Source organism: Pteropus medius, unplaced genomic scaffold (genome assembly GCF_902729225.1).
Source record: "Pteropus medius unplaced genomic scaffold, Ma_sr-lr_union100, whole genome shotgun sequence".
Lineage (NCBI taxonomy): Eukaryota > Metazoa > Chordata > Mammalia > Chiroptera > Pteropodidae > Pteropus > Pteropus medius.
In genome coordinates, this window is record NW_024349225.1 from 7,336,712 (window position 1) to 7,355,829 (window position 19,118).

Here is a 19,118-nt window from a genome sequence, read left to right on the forward strand (position 1 = left end):
GGGGAACTCACTTTAAGGTTAATGACTAGGGTTGTTGTGAGCTGCTGACGTGGTATGGGGAAAAGGAAGCATCCAAGAGTAGTACATTTACACAATCAAGTCTGTTTTGCAGGTCCACTTGCTGATTTCGAGGCTACCCAACCCAACCCATGTACTATAGACAGTGGACCAGGCAGGTTCCATGAAAGTCTAAGGTTCTGGGCCCCCTATACACTCAGAGAAGAATAGTTAGGATGCTTCAGAGAAGCCATGTCATTCCTTACTAGTACCCTCCAGACGGAGGGAGACAAGGCACAAAATGTAGAAATTAAAGGGCAGCCTGTTTGGCACCTCTTGCCAGAGTACAGGGTCATCTGAGCCCTTCTCCTAGGGGTCATACTGACACTGAACATGGAGGCAGGCTGCAGCCCTCTGCTCATGCTGGAGTCATTTCAGTGGTGCTTTGAAGGTCCTCAGCCTTTCATGAGTGGGCTCGGCATTTCCCGTCAAAGAACATGTGGTCCAGTTCCACTGAGAATCCTCGTTCCCTCTAGCACCACATGGAAATGGAAACCGGCAGGCCCAGCACACCCATCATTCCAAGGAAGCCACGGGACTTGCCAGCCTCACAGATGGTGCTGCTCAAGCCTGGCATAACTCTGTGTGGGCTGGCAGTCTCACCTCAGGCCCAGGTGTGCCAGCTGTAGTGTGGTGAACTCTACGTGTAAGTGGTTCCTTGCGGTGCACCGTACAAGAGCAGGCACAATGATGGGGTTGGGATGTCACTCAGGGAACAACCAGACATGTGAAGTACTGGTCTGAATGTCTTTGAACTTGTTCTTTTCCTGCTTCTTCATCCTTGATGCACCCTCACCCATGGCTCCAGCATCATGAAATCAGGGTAATGCCCAAATCTGCAGTTCTGACCTCTCTCCCCCTCTACAGATCCCATATCCAACTGCCTGACAAACATCTCCAGTGGATGTTCTGTGGGCAACCCTTCTGAAGCCTGCTTCTGTACCTAGGCTTCTCCCCTTGGCTGAGGCTCCACCACACCTTCAGACACCAAGTCAGAGCCTTCGGCTACATCTTGGATGTCTCCCCTCTCATACTTCCCATATCCAGTTAATTACAGGAGTCCTGCCTTACCTATGGATTCGCTTTTTGTGGTTTCAGTTACCAGCTGTCAACCACTGCTGGAAAATATTAAATGGCAAAGCCCGTAAATAAACAATTCACAAGTTTTAAATTGCGCACTTTTCTGAGTAGTGTGACGAAATCTCACACTTTCCCACTCCATCCAGCTGGGGATGTGAACCATCCCTTTGTCCAGCATCTCCATGCTACATATACAACCTGCCCATCAATCACTTAGTAGTTGTCTCAGTTATCAGATCAACTGTCACAGTATCACAGTGCTTGTGTTTAAGTCACCCTTATTTTACTTAATCATGGTCCCAAAGTGCAAGAGTAGTGATGTCAACAATTTGGATATGCCAAAGAGAAGCCATCAAGTGCTTCCTTAAGTGAAATGCTATGTTATGTACATATAGGAAAAAACATATTATATGTAGGGTTTGGTACTATCCACAGTTTCAGGCATCCACTGGAGGTCTTGGGAAATATCTTCTGTGCTACTGTGAACAATTAATATTAAGAAGTAACACTCATGGAATATTCACTACGTGCCAGGTGCTGCTCTAAACGTTTTACATGCATTAACTCATATAACCCTCACAACACTGTAAGTCAGACACAATCATAATTCCTATTTTGCAGATGAGGAAACTGAGGCACTGAGACTTCCCCAAAGACACACAGAGCCAGAATTCAAACCCAGTTCTGGTTCCAGAGTCTCTTAATCACTTCTCTGCTGCCTCATTTAAACTGCTTGTGTCTGGCTCTTGGTAATCTCTTGTCAACAAACCCTCCTCCCTATCACATCTCACCAGAACCATGGATACAACACATCCTGGCGGCCAGAACAGCTTCACCAGAACACAAATGTGATCATGCTACCCACCTAGTTAAACCCTAGAGTGGTGTCTAGCTACTACAGGAGACATGCAAATTGTTCAGCAGGGCTGCAGGCCTTTATGACTCTCCACAGAGCTCTCTGATCTCCATACCATGCACACAGTATGTCTTCAGGCTCTAGCCTGGCCGAACTCCTGAGCATGGTGCTTCTGCTCATGGTTTCTGCCCTGGGATGCTTACCCCTGCCTCCCTCATCTACCCAGTAAATAGCTACACCTTCTTCAAGCCCCAACTCAGAAGCCACCTCCTCCAGTGCAGGGGTCTCCAAACCCCGGGCCATGGACCTGTACCCGGTCAGTGGCCTGTTAGGAACCGGGCTGCATATCAGGAGGTGAGTGGCGGGGGAGTGAGCAAAGCTTCATCTATATTTGCAGCCGCTCCCCATCGCTAGCATCACAGCCTCAGCTCCACCTCAGAGCATCAAGCATTAGATTCTCACAGGATCATTGGTCCCTGGTGTCAAAAAGGTTGGGGACCGCTGCTCTAGAGCCTCTCCCATCCTTTCTAGATACAGCTTCAGGTTTCCTGCCCTGCACACGTCTTTCCTCTCCTACACCACAGTCCACAGAACTCTATTGATCGTTTACTTGTCTTTCTTCCTGGAGATGGTGACGTCAGTCCCTCTAGAGGTGTTTAATTCACCTTCAAATCCTCAATGCTTGACATTCAGTTGACCCTCAATAAAGGTGTGCTGACCAGCTAAATGAATTAAAGCAAGCGCCTGGTGTGGGAAACACACGTGCACAAGACAGAAGGGAGGTGTGAACAGAGGCACTTGGGTTAGGTCCCATCAGCCTGGCCTGGGCTCCACTCACCGGCTGCCCTGGGCAATGGTGGGCACGATATCATGGCTGGCACGAAGAGGCCGGGTCCGGGCCTTCATGCGGGCACGCTGCAGCAGGTGCTTGGCTTCCTCATGCCTGGGGCTCCTCAGCACAGACTCCGGCTTGAGTCCAAAGGTCCTGAGGGTAGCACACAGGCCAGAGAGGGTGGGGGAGAGATTAGAAGAAAATAACATGGATTAGGAGGGCTTTAACAGTGTCGAGCTTGGCCGTGCCAGAAGCAGCCCTGCATGTGCAGCCTCCCTGGTTCAGCTCCCACACAGAGGGCACCGGCACGGGGCCGGGGCCTGGTGCCTGGGGCCTGGGGCATGGCCCTAAGTGGCTCTGGACAGGGCTGCAGAGCTGGCTCATCTTGGAAATCTGCTAAGGGACCAGAGGCAGAGACCCCAGGAGGATCTAGAAAAGGGTAGGGGAGTCTCCAGATTATTCTATTATTCCTTCCTTGGGCAGACAGCAGGAGTTATCTGGGGGGAGGGAGAAAAACGGGGCTGAGTTGTTGGGCTGGGCCTGTGCCCAGCCAGATGGTCTTTACATGCATCACCTCCCTCTCTCCTTCTGTCTCTTTGCACCCACACATTCCCACTCAAGCTCACCCACCACCACCCTGAGCTCCCCCCACAGACACAAGGACTCAGGGCTCCACCCATCGCAGCTCTGCTCCTTAGGGAATGACGTTTTTATAAGTCCTGGTGTTTTCCTGCTCCACTCCCAATCTAAACCCATCGGGCGTCCATTGAGGGCTGAAAGAAATTAAACTGAACCCACACCAAGTCAGCAAATGGCTCAATTTTCATAATAATAAGGATCCTCTACCAGCCCTCACTACCTACATATGTGCTGCCTTCCTGGTCAGTCCAGAGCTGCAGAAAATGACAGCAGCCCTTTTTCAAAGCTGTCTCCCAGACAGTGATATATAGCCAGCACTGGGTTATAGCAGTAACAGCAGCCCCACAGCCTCCCACTGACAAGACATTTCTCTCCACGGAGTTCACACTCCCAGCCAGGCTGGCGGAGGGCAGGTGTTCTCTTCACTTGACAGATGAGAGTGTTTGAGAGCAGAGAGGCACGCTTGGCACATTGCTCAAGGTCGAACATCAACTGAGAGCAGAGCAGACAATAGCCAGCCCCATCGCCTCCAGCATCCTTCCTACCTCCTCTGTTCCTTCCACTTCCTGGGTCCTAAGGCAAGCTGAAGATGTTTGTGGCCAAAGTCAGACACCCTCTTTGATGTGATTTCAGCATCCTCTGTGGCTGCCCCTGTCCTCACTGTCATATACACTAGGCTGTCCTAACCACAGACGATCCAAAGGAAAAGAGCCCAGGCAAAGGCCTAGATCTCAGCCTATAGCCCACCCAATCCCTTGTTTTACCTCCTCCATATGTCACCTGGAGAAAGGGGCCTCATCCTGACAAAGGGAATGTACCAATTAGCTTTCTGGATGACAGACAACACAGATGTGATTGGAACGACTCTGAAGCCTCCTTGGGACGTCATTGGACACGCTCTGGTCAGTCTAGGATTTTCCTTCTCTCTGCCTACCTCTTCCCTCCCACCCTTCCCTCCCTCTTTCCCTCCCTCTTTCCCTCCCTCTCTTTCTCTTTCTCTCTTTTTCTCATTATTTGTACATAACACTGCTTTGGGGCCCAAGGAATAAAAAAAGAACTGCGAGAATAAAGGCACCATCTGTGAACCCTGGCAGGGCCCAGGCACAGTTTTGGAACCAGGAGGGTTGACTGGAGTGATGTGAAAGTGAGTCTCCAGGCCTGCTGCCCCGTGAAGCCTCCTTTGGCAGGAGGGGCCTCCTTTTGCACAGCTCCGTGAGCAGGCAGCTCCTCCAACACGCTGCTGAGAGCAGCTGTGCTCCCTGGGGCTCCTGCTCTGACAGCAGAGATAATGAGGTTACCAGCCCGAAGAGCCGCCCCTGCAGCCGCGGGCCTCTGGCTGCCAGCCCGCACACTCGGAGCCTTCCGGTGACAGCTGTGGCTCCCCGGCTGTCGGAGGGCATTTGTCACAAGACCTGGCCGACAGGCAGGAGGGCCCTAGGCAGCTGGCCAGATGCTGCCAGGATCAGCCTTGCCCCAGGTTTCTAAGCCTTATTCCAGCTTTGCTGTTTCCTTTCTCTCTCTCAGCTTAGAGTTGTTAATCTTTTTTTTCCCATCAGCTGCCCTGCTTTGGTTCCTGGCAGACAAAGCTGGTTTCTCCACTGATTAGAAAAGCAGGGCTTTTTAGGCACCCGGAGGCATCCATGCAGCAACAAACTGAGCAAGGGGAAGAGTGGCAGTCACCTTCACAGATGGCAGCCAAGGTCAGCAGGGCAGGCAACTGCTAGTCATGGTGTACTTTGGAAAGGGCAGGCCTTGCGCAGCCCTGTGAAGGGAAGGCGGTGTTCCTCCTAAGAGGTAGGGGGCAAGCAGGTGCGGTGCTGTGGGATGGTGAGCCTGTCCTACTCTAACTGCCCACCTCCCATCACCACATCATCCTGGCCCACCCCAGGGGTGCCAACCCTACCAGGCAGATAAGTTTAGACTCTCATCTGAGGGAGCCTTTCCAGTCTAATCTGACCCTGACCTCTGCCAAGGACACACGGTGGCAGACCCAACACCTTCCCATCATGAACGATAACCCACAATCCCAGATCTCACCATTCCTCTAGAAATTTCCCAGAAGGGTTGGGACAGTCAGTGCATGATTAGGCAAAGGCAATTCCACCTAAGAAAAGACTATTTTTGTCACTCTCTTGAAAACTTACACATTGGGCTCATTTGCTCAGCGAGCAGGGCACAGGGATGGAGTGGCTGAGGGCTTTTCCTCAGTTTCTCCATCTGTAAACAGTAGTAATTAGATGGAGAGTGAACTCGCTACCCTGTGAGTTTGGGTCTTTGGCCTGGTAGTCTGTTGTACCCCAAAGAGGGGTGAGAACTTTGAAGTCTTCTCCCTGGGGGGTTTGCACCACAGATATTTGGCCCTCAAGGAGCAGCAAACCCTACAAAGACCTAACTGTCAGGGACAACTGGAATTCCGCCCAAGTATTCTGGCCCCTCCTTCGGCCCCTCCAACCACCAGAGAATGAAGCTGCTTCCAAGGACCAAGGGCAGCATGTAGCCCTCTGATTTCGCCATGTAAACAGTTTCCTGGGTGAGAGACCGGCTTAGCTCTGAGCTCAGCTCCTCACAGCCAGGCAGCTCGAAATCTCGAGTCAGGGCAACCACCTCTTCTCTCCTAGCCAGCGAGGTCAATGGGACAGAGTGGCCTCTTTCTGCAGCCATCATAATCCTGGATTAAAACAATAAGCTCCAGCAAGTCTGGGCTTAAGGCTTTCATGCCAGGAACATGAATTAGGGAATAACGTGAAATGTAAAGCATTCCGACATTTCCCAGATTCCAGGATGCAGCAGGTATAGGAAAAATATATACTGTACAGAACATACGGAGACCTTTTGCCTAGCATTCGTTCCAGTTTTGTATGCTATCAAGCCTTCTGATGACCACTGTGTAGAGTGAGAAGAAGAGGAAAGGAAGGCCCAGAACTTTTTATTCTGGACCATGTGCTCCACGACAGCAGGGACCTTGTCTTGGGCGTCTTCTTCCCAGGGCTGCAGGACGCTGATGGGACAGAGCCGAGAGCAGTGGTTCTGGGGCAGCGTGCCCAGTTCTAATTCTGGACTGCAACTTCTCAGCTGTGTCGCCCTGACAGGTAACTTAGGGGTTAAGCCTCCGTTTCCTGAGTCCTTAGGGACTCAGTTATTAAGTGAGATTGATTCCCTTAAAAGAGGTTAGCACAGAGCTAGGTACTTGGTAAGACTCCAGTGTTAGCATTTATTATTATTAAGGCTGTTATTATTAGCACCACTATTTTGTTAAGTTGCTATCACCCCACACTGAGCAAAGGATGGAATCCCTGCTAAAGAGACTGTTCTGTCACTGTCTACAAGGGAAGTCATGTTTGAAGGTAGCAAACCATCTTAAAGCTAGAGAGGGCTTGTTGGTTTTGCTCTAGACTTCCAAAAACCTTTGAAAGGGCTCCACAGCAAAGGCAATTTCTATAGAATGGGAAGCTGGAGGGGGCTGTTTGGTAGCAGAGGGAAGCAGCTGTCCAGACAATAAATGGGAGCTTCTCTCAACAGGGGAGTGGGCATCCTTAAGAACGGCTGTTGTAGGATACACCTCATTTGATACCTTTAAAAGAATCGTGGTGGAGGCATGTAGAGCTTCCATAAGATGTCAGCTTCTTACTTGGAGAGAGTGGCTCTGTCCTTGCCTTCTTTAAGGCGGCTAACAAATTACCTACTGGGCTGCCCCTCTTGGCAATACTGTCTAGCCTTGGTGCATGGGGGCAGGTGTCCAAGACACCCCAGATGAGGGGGCCATGGCCTGTCTAGCTCTAGAGGCCAGAGGGAAGGGTTTCCTCCTCCTGGATTTCAGCCTAACTCTTCACAGATGACTGGTCATGGGTAGGTTACTTTCTTGAGCCTCTTTATGCATAAAGATTGAGACCATAATGAGATATTTGTGTGTGGGGTGTATGTGCCTGACACATAACGACGGCTGGACAGAGGCAGGGCTGGCATGGTTTAGAAGGAAGGAATAGCCACCGAAACTTCTGGCTCCCTGGAACTGAGCCTTCTCTTGCTCCTCAGTAGAGGGGACAACCTTGGGGTTAGGGGAGGGGGGTCTCCTCTGCATCTGGCCCTTAGCATCTAGGGTCCTGGGGCATTTCTGGTATTCCCTTGGCATCTTGAGGATCTCACCTCCGTGGTGGACTCTCCCTGTGACTGCCCTTCAAATGAGCTGGGCCAGCCCCCCACTCTCACCCCAATCCAATCAGACAGTGACTGTCTTGAGCTGTGCAATCATCATCATGAGCTTCTTGTTTTATCACCATGCAGAGCAGTTAACAATTGTGGACATAATTAGATACATGTTGGGTTAACGTCAAAATGGTTATTTAGTTGTACTGATGCTAAGAGTGTGAAGCAGGACCTTTTATGCCTTCAACCCTGAGAAGATCTGAGGGGCTCACTGTCAGAGCATGTCCTGACTGATATTGGGTCCACTGCGGGATGGCCATCATGATGCATGGGTCCTAAGCCCTTCTGGTCCCATGTGGCTGGCACTCCTCAGGTACAGAGCTGAGAGAAATGTGCATATTTCAAAGGTCCCTTGGGAAGTTCAGCCATACAGAAGTGGCATCAATAAATCCATCCCTCTGAAGGGAGAGATGGAGCCCTGCTGTGTCTCAGGGACCACTTTAACATCTTCCCAGGAGACTCAGGAATAGAGCCAAATGAGCTTCCCTGTCTGAGGGGACCTGGAGACATGGCTGACCTTTCCCTCATCCTTGAACTAGATTCATTCTCTGGCCCTTCCGCCTGGGTGTCTGCTCAGCAGGGGCCTGACTTTAATCGCCAGTAGAGGTCAATGGAGCACTCTGAAAGAACTTCTAAATGAATCAGAGGATATATGTGGGGCAGAATCCTAAAGTTCACTGAGGCACCACCTCTCTCCTTTGCTCTGACTCTACACACACACTCTCACACTCACCTATCCACCATATATACACACAGCATATAATACACAGACACGCACACCCTACACATCCTACCATGCCCACATGTACCCTACCTAAACCCTAAAATGCTGCCGACAGCCTTGCCAGATTAAGCAACAGGCCAGAAATACCCATTCTGAAAATTCTACACAAATGCCATGACCTCACAGGACTGGAGGAAGTCCCTCCCTATCCCATGGTCAAGGTTCTCCACCTTTAAAATGAGTGCTTTTGTTACTTATTATTTAACATGTCAGTCTCGAGCTTTGGCTCCTCCTTTCAATAGTGACCTCTGGACAAAAGCCCCAGTGGCATCACCTCGTAGCTAGGCCTCTCTCCCATCCAGGGAAGAAAGGGTGGGAGCAGCCGTGGGAAGAAGTGCTGCAGGAAAAAAAGGCACTATCTCCACAGGACACAAGGTGTCAGGTGCCTCTGCCCAAGCCTGCCTTCTTTAGGGGGCCCCTAGGAAGGAGGTGGGCAGGGAGAGGGAAAGAATGTGACTGAGGACCACAGTCCTTTCTGCAGTCACTTCTCCACACTGTGGCAAGGCTGGGTGGGGATGCAAGGAGAGGCTGCAAATGCTAACCATGGAGGCGGAAGAAGAGACCCTTGGCAGAAGAAAGACAACTATGATTCCAAATCATAAATAACGAGGGATGAAGGAGCCAGATCAGCCCCTCTCCATCAGGCCCTTGGCCAAAGCTACCTCAAAGGCCAGTAGCCGAGCAATAGCTGAATCATCTGAATCTGGACAGCTCTTGCTTTGTGATAAACTAAGTGCAATTTATACAGGAAGTGGCCTGATAATGCAGAAGCAACAATGCTAGCCTCTGCATTCAGCAGAGACCATGAGACCCCCATGACTGCGCAACTGTGGAAACGGGGCCGCTCTCAGCCCTGGGACCTCTCGTAGCTTTATGTGCCAGGAGCTCGGTATAGACTTAGGCTATGCCAACCTCTGAGCAGACATCAGCAGAGGCAGCTTGGACCCACAGATGGCCCACCATGTATTCTTCCCATCCTACCCCACCATAATCCTGGTGTGCCTACATTCCCAGAGACTGGAGGGGCTAGAGTACAGTCTGTGAGATATCACGATGGGGTTGGAGGAGGTGAGATCCTGTACATGACCCTAACACACACCCTTGATTAGGAAGGAATTGGTGCAGTAAATGTTTTGTATACATACACCTTCCCTAAGGATTTCACAACTATTATCTCGTTTTAGCCTTATGCAGTCCTGTGAAGTCAACCACAGAGATAATATTTGGTCCATGTTAAAGATAGACAGAGGCCACGCAGGGGAACTGACTCCCAAGAATGCAGAGCAGATTGTTTGCGATGCTCTTTGCACAGTGACTCGTGCCCAGTGGTTTGCTCGAGTTGCAGGCAGGCCCCAGCCTGGGGCACGTGGGTGACTGGGATGGTGGTCTCAGGGATGATGATCCTTAAGTGGCCCACTGTACACTAGTCTGCCATTTGGGGTTAGCCTGCTCTTGTGCTTTCTTGAAGTCTCCTACCCTCCTGATATTGGGTAAATGGAAGAATGATGGCGAGGAGGAAGGGGAGAAAATGTGTACTCTGAGGTCTTACCTGTTCTGGTCTGAGTCCTGCAGGGAGATGCCCGAGTCCCAGGCCGCATCCCCCGCTGGTTGCTCTAGGACCCAGAACAGAAGCAGAGATCAGGGAAGAGCAAGAAACTGGGCTCTCAGTTGCCACTTAATGAATGTCCAGGAGAAGTTTTCTCTGGAAGCCATTTAACCCCAAGATAAATCTCCATCTCCTGCCTGTGCCTCAGCCTGAGAGGTGAAGGCACAGCCTTTTACAGTGACTGCTGGTAGGCCTTGCCATGGGCTGCGGGGCCAATATGGGCCCTCTCAGGCATGGGTGAGGAATAAGCTTTGGAATGGGGAAGAAAGAAGGGAAAGAAGGTGTCTGTCCAGGCCTGAACACTTGCACATCCCAGTAGTGCTACCGCCTGAGTTCAGCCCACCTGACAGGATGCTCGACCACTTTGCAGAGAGGGGTCCACCAGAGGGTGAGGGCATGTCCTTGGAGGAAGGTGCAAAAAGCCACTCTAGAAAAGGGTACAAGCCACAGGGAAGAAGCAATGTTAGCCTCCACCCCCACTCCTCATCGGTATAGGAAGTTATGGGGGTCTTCAGCAGATGGGGACACCTGTGAGGTGGTGAAGAATCTATGTCACAGCCAAGAATGAGAAGACATCCTGATGATTTTGTGACAAACAGCTGTGCTTTCCTCCCTCCCTTGCCCCATTGCCTCCTTGGTCCCTCTGTCCCCTTTTCCTCCTCCTGGACTCTCTCCTGCTGCCCCCGCCACCCAGACCTAAAGAGTGAGCCTCACCTGGTACAGTTCTGTCCCAGGATGGAGTCTGGGCTGGGGTTCCCACCTTGGGGATACCCTGCCCCCCAACAGTTAGCATCTCCTGAAGCAGAAGGCGGTTCCTCTCCACCCGGTCAGACAGAGGCAAGGTGCTGCCCCCCGTGTCCAGATCCCCCAGGTCTCCGGCTCTCCAGAGACCCCCTAGCAGGGCTGGCCTGGGGACAAAATCCTCCTCAGAGGTCAGAGACAAGCTGTCCAGGTCTCCCCCTGTAACTAGACCATCCCCGAATGGGTATGACCTTCCTTTCCTCAGGTTGAGCAAGTGGGTGATTTTGTCACCAGGTCCGGGGCCCATAGGCCAGCCTGGAGTGACTTCATGGATGGAGTTCTCTTGCAAAGAGCCAGGCCCTGGCAGCAGACCCCGCTCCCAGTCAGCCAGTGTCCATGCTGCTTCTGGAGTGCTCCCATTCCAGCACTCGAGCCCAAGGGCAGGTGGCCTGGGGAATCTGGTACTCCCATTCCTGGAGGGTTCCTCCTCATTGACACTGCTGTCCAGCTGCTGATCGGTCAGGTTCTGAGCATGGAGGACCTCCACAGCATCTGGCAAAGGAGATCCCTCGGAGAGAGTCCTCGCTCCACCTGCCTTGACTCGTCGGCATTTGGGTTTCTTGGGGGATGGCCGCTCATGGGCAGTGAGGCAGGGGCTCACCCCCTGTTTGCCTGCTGTCATCTTTTCCTTCAAGGCCCTGACCTTGGACTCCAGCACAGAAGGGCCTTGGAGCTGTATCTCCCATACCCTTGGAGGGTAGGGGGCAATCAGGCTGGGTGTTCTATCTTCCTGAGGGTAGGGCCAGGGTCTTAGGAAGTGTCCGTTATTGGACTGTGGCTCAGTGTCACATATCTCCATAGCTGAGGTCACCTCCATGGAGCTGGCTGTTCTGCTCCCTATTTTGGGCCCTCTGGAAGAGAAAACAGACAGAGCTCCTTAGATCCAGGACCTGGCTAGCTCCAACAACCTCCTGGGTCCCCCAAGTGCCTTCACTATGAGTCTTGTCCAGATGAGAGTAATTTGGAGACAGAGCAGGGGATACCCTCTAGATAACATGAAAGCACTTTGAAAAGTACAAATCATTGAATGATACAAATAAGGTATTATTGAATTTTGTCTTCCAAGTCTGAATAGTGTTCTAGGTTTTCTATCCCCATTTTACAGATGGGGCACAAGTGTCCAATAACTAATCCTACACCAAATGTGTATCAGAGTGAAAAGCCAGGTCAGAATTCCCAATCTGTGGCCTCTCGCTTTCCTGACAGGTGGTCTCAGGGAGGATATGAAATTATACAGGATCTCAGGATAAGACCCTTGGGTGGATGGTGCCCTGTGCATCCCCTCACTCCCATCCTCCAAACCACAGGACCACAGCATGGAGCTGTGCTCAAAGGGTGGCCATGATCAGTCACTAACTCCTACCAGCATCTGCTCTGTGCCAGGCAGGCGTGCAAGTGTTTCAAACACTCTTTCAAATGCTCCTCACACAATTCGGCCAGAATACCATTATTATCCTCTTTGTTACAGACAGAAAAGCTGAGGTAGAGCGAGATTTTGTCACAAAGGTGCTAAGGGGAGGCCAGTTTGGATTTCAAAGCTTCATATTCCAAGACCAGGGCTCTTCCCAAGCACTTGGTGATCACTTAACCCCACTCTCCCTATTCTGTAGATGAGAATATCCAGTCTAGAGAGTCTAGAGAGGTTCAGTGACTTGCCAGAATGACATAGCTCCTTGGTGGCATGGTTGTTGCCAATGTGTTCACAGCAAATGAAAGTGAGCGTGGGATTTTATTCACTGAGCTGTTCTGTACACACATATAGGCCACAATATCTTAATATTTATCCTGCTCTCAGAGAAAATGCTCCCTCAACATCACACTTAATATGTCACATATCAAGTATGTCCCACTTGAAGTAAACTGCATATATAAAAATCCCTATTTACAGAAATTACAAATTAGGAATTAATTATTCACTTCATATATTGACTAAAGATTCCATAAAAGTCTCTTAAATAGCAAGTCCCTCTATAGTTGTTTATTACAATTCAACTTATACATGTTTCAGGAATGTAACATATTTCATAAAGTAAAACACACACAGAGTGCAAAATGTCACATCAGCTTGAAGCCAGTGAAGTTTAAGGGCTATCTTTAGGAGGCTGAGGTCTTTAACTCTATCACTTAATCTAGAATGTACCAACTTTCTCTCTGCAGCCCAGTGACAGCGTTCCTCTCTTCTGAGGTTTAATCCAGAGAGCAGGGGATTAGAATGCAGTAGGAGTGGTTTCAGTTAAATTAAAAGACCTTTCTGATGAGTCAATTCTGGATCGTATTCTAACCCATGGGGAGGAACTTCGGGAGGAACCTTCCACTGGGGCACGGCGAGACGTCTGGGGAGATAGATGGTGCTGCTTGGGGTCGCCTGATTCTATGGCCCAAGGGCTGTATTTGCTCAAACTCAGAAAGGCTGAAACGGAGATGGACACGAAGGGCGGGCCTCCCCCCGGCTCTCCCCCCGCGCCCCGACCCTTCCCACTCTGTGGCCCCCGCCATCCCACCAGCCACTGGTTTCCGTACTCACTGAGGGCCGCCGCCGGCAGGTTTGGCTGCCACCTCCTCCATCCCCTCCATCCCCGGACAGGCGAGCCCTCCTCTAGCCCCCTCTCCTTCCCAGGCCCTGGGGCCGGGATCTGCTCTCAGCTCAGTGGGCAGCCCCAGGCCTGGGCAGGGGCTGGCCGAGGCCTCCTTCTGAGCCCGAAAGGAAGTGGGCCGGGCGGGGAAGGCAGTGGCATCAGCTACTAAGTTGATGGCTGTGCCACTAAGGGGAAAGAGGCCAAGTCTGGCGCCTTCCAGGGCCGCGACTGGGAGAGCGGGAGCGGAGCGCAGAAAGGAGGGGAGTGGAAGGAGCTGGAGCAGCGGGGCCTGCCCCGCCCGGCCCCCTGGCCCTCGGCACCCGCTGCAGCCGCCGTACGCTCCGCCGGCCGGACACCCGAACCCCGGGAGCTGCTTCTCTGGCGGCGGCGGCCAGGGAGCAAGCGCCTCACACACGTCAGAGGGGCGGGAGGACAGGCGAGGCCCGGGCCGAGTTCGGGAGCGATGCCCGGGCCCTGCTTTGAGATGCGGGGCACTCAGCGGGACTGACCCCCTTGCAGTGGGCAGTGGACGCAAGGGGCTGCGAGGAGTGCAGATGTGGGATGTGGCTCAACCAGAGCAAAAGCTAAGAAAACAGCCCTTTCTTCCCGAGCTTCGCGGGAAAGCATGTAACTCTATACCCGGGGCCTGGGGGAGCGAGGGGGGGTTGCGGGGCGGAGGCTCCGCCATCCGGGTGGAAGCTAAGGAATGCCCTTTGTTTACACAGCTTTTCCAGTGGAGCCGTCCGCCCTCTCTGAGGGAACGTCCCCATCAGTCTAGGGCGCCGCTTCCTCCAAGGTCAAGGTCATTGATTTGTTTTCCAGAGACGCGAAGGTAGCCAGAGTGGATGGAGGTGGGTTCCCTCATCCTGTGCTGTTAAGAGGACAGCCTGGTGCCTGCATTGCCAGCCGCCTGGGGTAGGGACCGGGTCTCACGGTACTGAGGACTCCTGAAGATACCTTGTCGCTTTTTCCAGACCTGGGAAGAAGTAGCCGGAAAGGGCTTCCCCCGCAGCTGTGGCCCAAACCAGTGGAGCTTTCTTTTTCTTTCCACCCTGAGGGGGGTGCCAGAGCCTCATCTATTTCCAAACCTATTTTCCCACAAAGGATGGGAAATAATAAGAGTTAGGACCCAGGAGACTCTGAAAATCTCTACAAAGGAAAAGTGCTCCTTCATCTTTCCTGCAGCCAGCGAGCTCTGCTCTCCTAGTTGCACTTGCACAGTACTATGGTCCCCATCTAGATCACAGCACAGCAACAGTAAGGACCACACAATGAGGGAAGTGCAGGTGCAGAGTGGAGGCCAAAGATGTTTCCAGAGGAGGCCAGCCTCCTGAGTGAGTAGGAGTTCCCCCGCAGGAGGTGGGCATCTGGGCAGGGCCAAAGCACCCAGGCCTTCGAGCAGCTATTATGGAGCTGTGGTAGGTTGGCCTTGGCCTAATGTAGGAAACTGAGAGATTATTTAGGGACAACTGTCTGTTTAAGTACAGGTCCAAGGTCCCAAAGCTTTCATGACAAGTGGTTTCCAGAGTCTAGGGCCAGTGTTCTTCCAGTTAATCCCCCTCTGCGCCCCCCCACCCCACATATTGCCAGAGCAAGTAATTTCTTCAACAGGGCACTTACCACTGTTTATTAGTACTGATCACTTCATAATAGAGTAACACACCATTTATGAGGATGTACTATATACCCACACTATGCTATGCACATTGCATTCCTTATCTCATATGGCAGCCTTAGGATATGAGTACTATTTATTGTCTCTTTTCTACAGATGAGGAAACTGTGGTGATCTGCCCCAGGTCACAGAGCTAGTAAGTGACAGGCCTTCTAGAGTCCAAGACTTTCACATCAACTGTACTGCATGTGTATTGCCAGTATTCTGCATGTTCAACATGAAAAGCTTTAGTTAAAAAAAAATAAAAAACGTTGTTAAGTGCTGTGATAGTCAAAATATGCAGTCCAGCCATGATGGTATGGCCCTTCCTTTCTGGTTCCTTTCTGCCTTCTCTATTCCTGCCATAAGGTAAAATCAGTCCTCTCCTCCATGTGCAATGTCAAACCTAACAACAACAGTACTATTACTATTATCAGGGACCTCCTAAGAGCTAAGTATATTCCACCTAGGATCTTTTAGATTTTTACAAGAACTTGGCAAAGTGGGTATAGTGTCTTCTCACTTTAGGGATAAGGAAATCAAGGTACAGAGAGATTAAGGGACTTGACTGGGACCACAGAGCTAGTAGAGCCAGAAACTGAACCTGGTCCTGTCTGGTTCCCAGATCTTCTGCCTTACTTCCTCCTTTCAGAGGCATCTTCAGGACTCAGACTCTTAGAGGTAATCTCTCCATGACTCCTGCTCCCGCCCCTCCCCCAGAAGTTAATGATCTGTAAGGCAAGTTTCTTAGAGTTCCAGCAAAAGTTTAATGTTTAAAGGAAACCTGCCCCCCAGCTTTTTGAGATGCAAATAGTCAACTTCAGTTTACTCATTAAATTTGTTGTTTTATATTTAATATAGGGGAATGAGGTGTCATATCTACATAGAGGCTTTAAAATACCACCTGACCTAAAATAACCAAATTCTCATAATGTTATTAAGTTACCATGACATTCACATGTCTGAGGGCACTTCTTGCTCATCTGGATTGTTTGGTTCAGCAAATATCTTTTGAGCTCCTACTATGTGCCAGGCACTGAGGAGAAGAAACGTAACACTGCAGAGCCTGTCCTTGAGGAATTTCTGGTCAAGTTAGGGCAGAGGAATGGCAGGCACATAAACTTTCTATGTAAGTGTTTCCACTGAGGGTAGCATAGGGTGGTGGTAGTGGTGGTTAGCTCACAGGAACAGCTAGATTGAGGCGTGTGTCAGGTGAGAGGGGGTATTACCCCAGAGAGCAGATCTTGAAGAATGAGCAGGAATTAGCCAGACAAAGGGGGAGGAGTGGGAGAAGGCATTTCAGACAGCAAGATTAGCATAAACACAGGCAATGAGGTGTGAAACTGCCTGGTTTCTGTGTTGCCAAGTGTAAAAGTTAAATTGGGAAAGGCAAGGGGAGGGCTGCAGCTGCAGAGCAGGGTGCTGTGGCCTGGTTGAGGGCCTACAGGGTCTGAATCCGGAACCTGGCCTCTATCCTGTGAAGGAGGAGTCCCTAGAAGGTTGTCTACACCAGGCCTGAGCCCTCGAGCATGGAATGTTTCTGGGCTGAGGAACTACCTTATGTCCTTACATATCAGACTTTTTCATTTCATTACCACGTTTTGGAGAGAAATCTAGGAGGAACACACAAAAAATATATGGTAAGGAGCAATCACATAGCCTTCCTCTTCCCTCTGAACGACTAGGGAAACCTACCATCCCAAGAAGCCACCTTTCACTTAGCCTGGATAGAAACATAAGCTTCGCTCCTCCTCCTCGCCTTCCCACAATGTGCTCTGCACACTCAGCTTGAATAAGGAGCCATGTGGGATGTGGAAATCAAATTTCACTTAGGATGAAGGAACAGGTGAGAAACAGTCCTTCAAGGTCACATGTTATAGCCAGGTTGGGAGGATGGGGAATGGGGTGGGAGGGACACCTCTGCCATCCTTCTACTGTACTGCCTGAAGGAGTTTCTCCAACTGTAAAGTCGAATTTTCTAGTTGTTCCTATCTTGGTCATGGGACACATCATCTGAGGAGCACCCAGTGGGGATGCTGGTCTCTGTTCCAGGGGCCTTCACTCAGGCCTCATCGTCTCTTTGCAGCAGAGGCTCCAGAGAGCATTAGGATTGCCTCCCATGCAACCTGCCTCTCTCCTGATTAGAGCCCTCCCACGACTTCTCACGGGCTAGTCTGACCTGTGCCTGTGTCAACTCTCCTGGGACATCAATGAAAGGTTGATTCTGAGGTCTCACCCGTGGAGATTCTGATTCCTTAGGTTGGAGTAAGGCCCAGGAATCTGCTTTCTAATAAACCTCCCTAGTGATTTTGAGGCTCAGTCAGTTCTGAGAAGCACAAGTCCTGGGGTGAAAACTTATACACCTTTGCATGGCCCATGGTCCCTCCTGTCTCAGCTCTCACCACCCCAAAAACCTATCCTATATGCTCGCCATATATTGAATTTCTTCTAGTTCCCTCGACTGGCCACACTGATTCATATCTCCTTGCCTTTGCCCAGGCTTCCCTTTAGCCTGAAACACCCTGCTTCACTCCACACACACATACCAATTTTGTTGTCTTTTACGAGACCTTCCACACTCAGCTCAAATGTCGCCTCCTCAGGGAAGCCTTCTCCAACATGCACCCCAGTCCTCCTGACCTGAGTTAGAGCACCTTGGGCCTGTTTCTGCCAGACACTTATTGCACTGGGCTGTCAACATGTGTTGACAGGTCAGACTAGCCCTTGAGCGCAACATGACAAAGCGCTCTGTAAAGTAAAGCAACTTTACAGAGCGCTTCGTCATTTGTATCTTTGTTCCTGGCCCCTAACATGTGCCGGCCATGTAAAAGGTATTGATTAAATGCCAGATGGTTAAGTTTTTAAAAAAAAAATCCCTATCAGGTAAAGATGCCTAAGAGGAGAAGAGGGACTACTACTTGCTAAGAGGATCAAGGTCATTTCTAAAAACTTTGGTTCATTCACTCAATATGACCAGCCCTGCCCCAGGGCCTGGGAGAAAGTCAGACACCAGCAGGGCCAGGACCAGCACCCAAGCTCCCTGACTTCCAGTTTCAATTGATGCCCCAGACTCCTTGCCCTCGCTCTTCTTCCCTCTTCCCAAAATGGTCATTGATCACCGATGGTGAAGTGGGCCTTATACTTCAATTCTGAGTGAGCCTGGAAATTTGGAGATAAAATAGCTATCAGAAGAAGAAATGGATGGGGAAGGGGAGAGGAGAAGATAATGAGAGAGAAGCATGCAAAACAGGCTGGGAGAGGACACCAGAGAAACATATAGCTGGGCAACAGGACATCTGGGCACCTCCAGAGAGCAGCCACTTTATTTCCTGTTATGTCTCTCTGTATACTCCAACACCTGTACACACACATGTGAACACATGTATGCTGTGCTCTCCTACACCACACCTGCCTGAACTGACTAAGTCCCAAGGAGAACAAAAGTATAGTTCTTACCTGGTCAGTGTCAGCCTGCACCGCTCCCTCACTCTGGCAGGCAGGGAGCCCACTGGGATGGGGCAGGGACCTTCCCTGGAGATATGGACTCCAGACTTCACTGCCTGTGATGCCCACTCACCCTGACTCTGCTGCACATCTGTCCCCATGTCCAAGTGCAAACTGCAGCTTTTCAGTTCATAATCCTAATCACAAGGAAATGAATAAGATTAGGAAGATATTTTAATACTCTTCCTTCTACTCCACCATGCCTGCTCTGGGGGCAGCCGTCATCAATATGAAGAGAGGACACCTGACTTTAACCTGTCAATAATCACCTTGGACAAGTCAATTTTCTTACCTACACAATGAGAGCAGATTCAGGGAGAAAGATATTAGAGGATGACTGAGACCTAGTCATGTTTGTGACACTTTTGATTTTGAGAAAAGACAAAGTGCTTGGTACTATCCTAATGATTTGCTTAAGACATATGAGAGACTATGAAAAAGTAATCCCCACACTAATAGTTTAATTAAAAATTACAATTATTTCAATAGAAGGTGAAACGGTAATTGACAAAATTCAACAAAGTAC

General features: G+C 50.6%; 2 protein-coding genes across 9 annotated transcripts in view; one reads left to right on the forward strand and one right to left on the reverse strand.

Annotated features, from left to right (window-relative positions):
- The window catches only part of KIAA1614 (KIAA1614 ortholog), a 42,418-nt gene that overhangs the window by 16,611 nt on the left and 6,689 nt on the right, over positions 1 to 19,118 (reverse strand). For 6 of the 7 annotated variants that reach the window (XM_039881344.1, XM_039881339.1, XM_039881340.1 and 3 more), the window contains 4 exons: positions 18,545 to 18,729; positions 10,772 to 11,709; positions 10,001 to 10,064; positions 2,832 to 2,978 (listed from right to left, as the gene is read on the reverse strand). In XM_039881344.1, coding sequence (XP_039737278.1) covers positions 2,832 to 2,978; positions 10,001 to 10,064; positions 10,772 to 11,709; positions 18,545 to 18,693 — 1,298 coding nt within the window. In that variant the 5' untranslated portion in view covers positions 18,694 to 18,729. Of the gene's footprint in view, positions 1 to 2,831; positions 2,979 to 10,000; positions 10,065 to 10,771; positions 11,710 to 13,382; positions 13,818 to 18,544; positions 18,730 to 19,118 lie in introns of those variants that run through there. The other variant, XM_039881345.1, reaches the window with a different exon arrangement.
- LOC120617602 (uncharacterized) lies at positions 13,576 to 15,385 on the forward strand. 2 transcript variants are annotated; one of them, XM_039881348.1, is made up of 2 exons: positions 13,576 to 14,285; positions 15,206 to 15,385. In XM_039881348.1, exon 1 carries the CDS (start codon positions 13,608 to 13,610, stop codon positions 14,268 to 14,270), a length of 663 nt encoding a protein of 220 aa, XP_039737282.1. In that variant the 5' UTR covers positions 13,576 to 13,607; the 3' UTR covers positions 14,271 to 14,285; positions 15,206 to 15,385. The 2 variants fall into 2 exon arrangements, with proteins under 2 accessions (XP_039737282.1, XP_039737283.1); XM_039881349.1 differs by having other exon boundaries at positions 13,576 to 14,061; positions 14,160 to 15,385.

What these genes read in the sequence shown, in the direction of transcription:
- LOC120617602 (XM_039881348.1), top strand. Translation starts at nt 13,608, where the DNA reads ATGGCTGTGCCACTAAGGGGAAAGAGGCCAAGTCTGGCGCCTTCCAGG.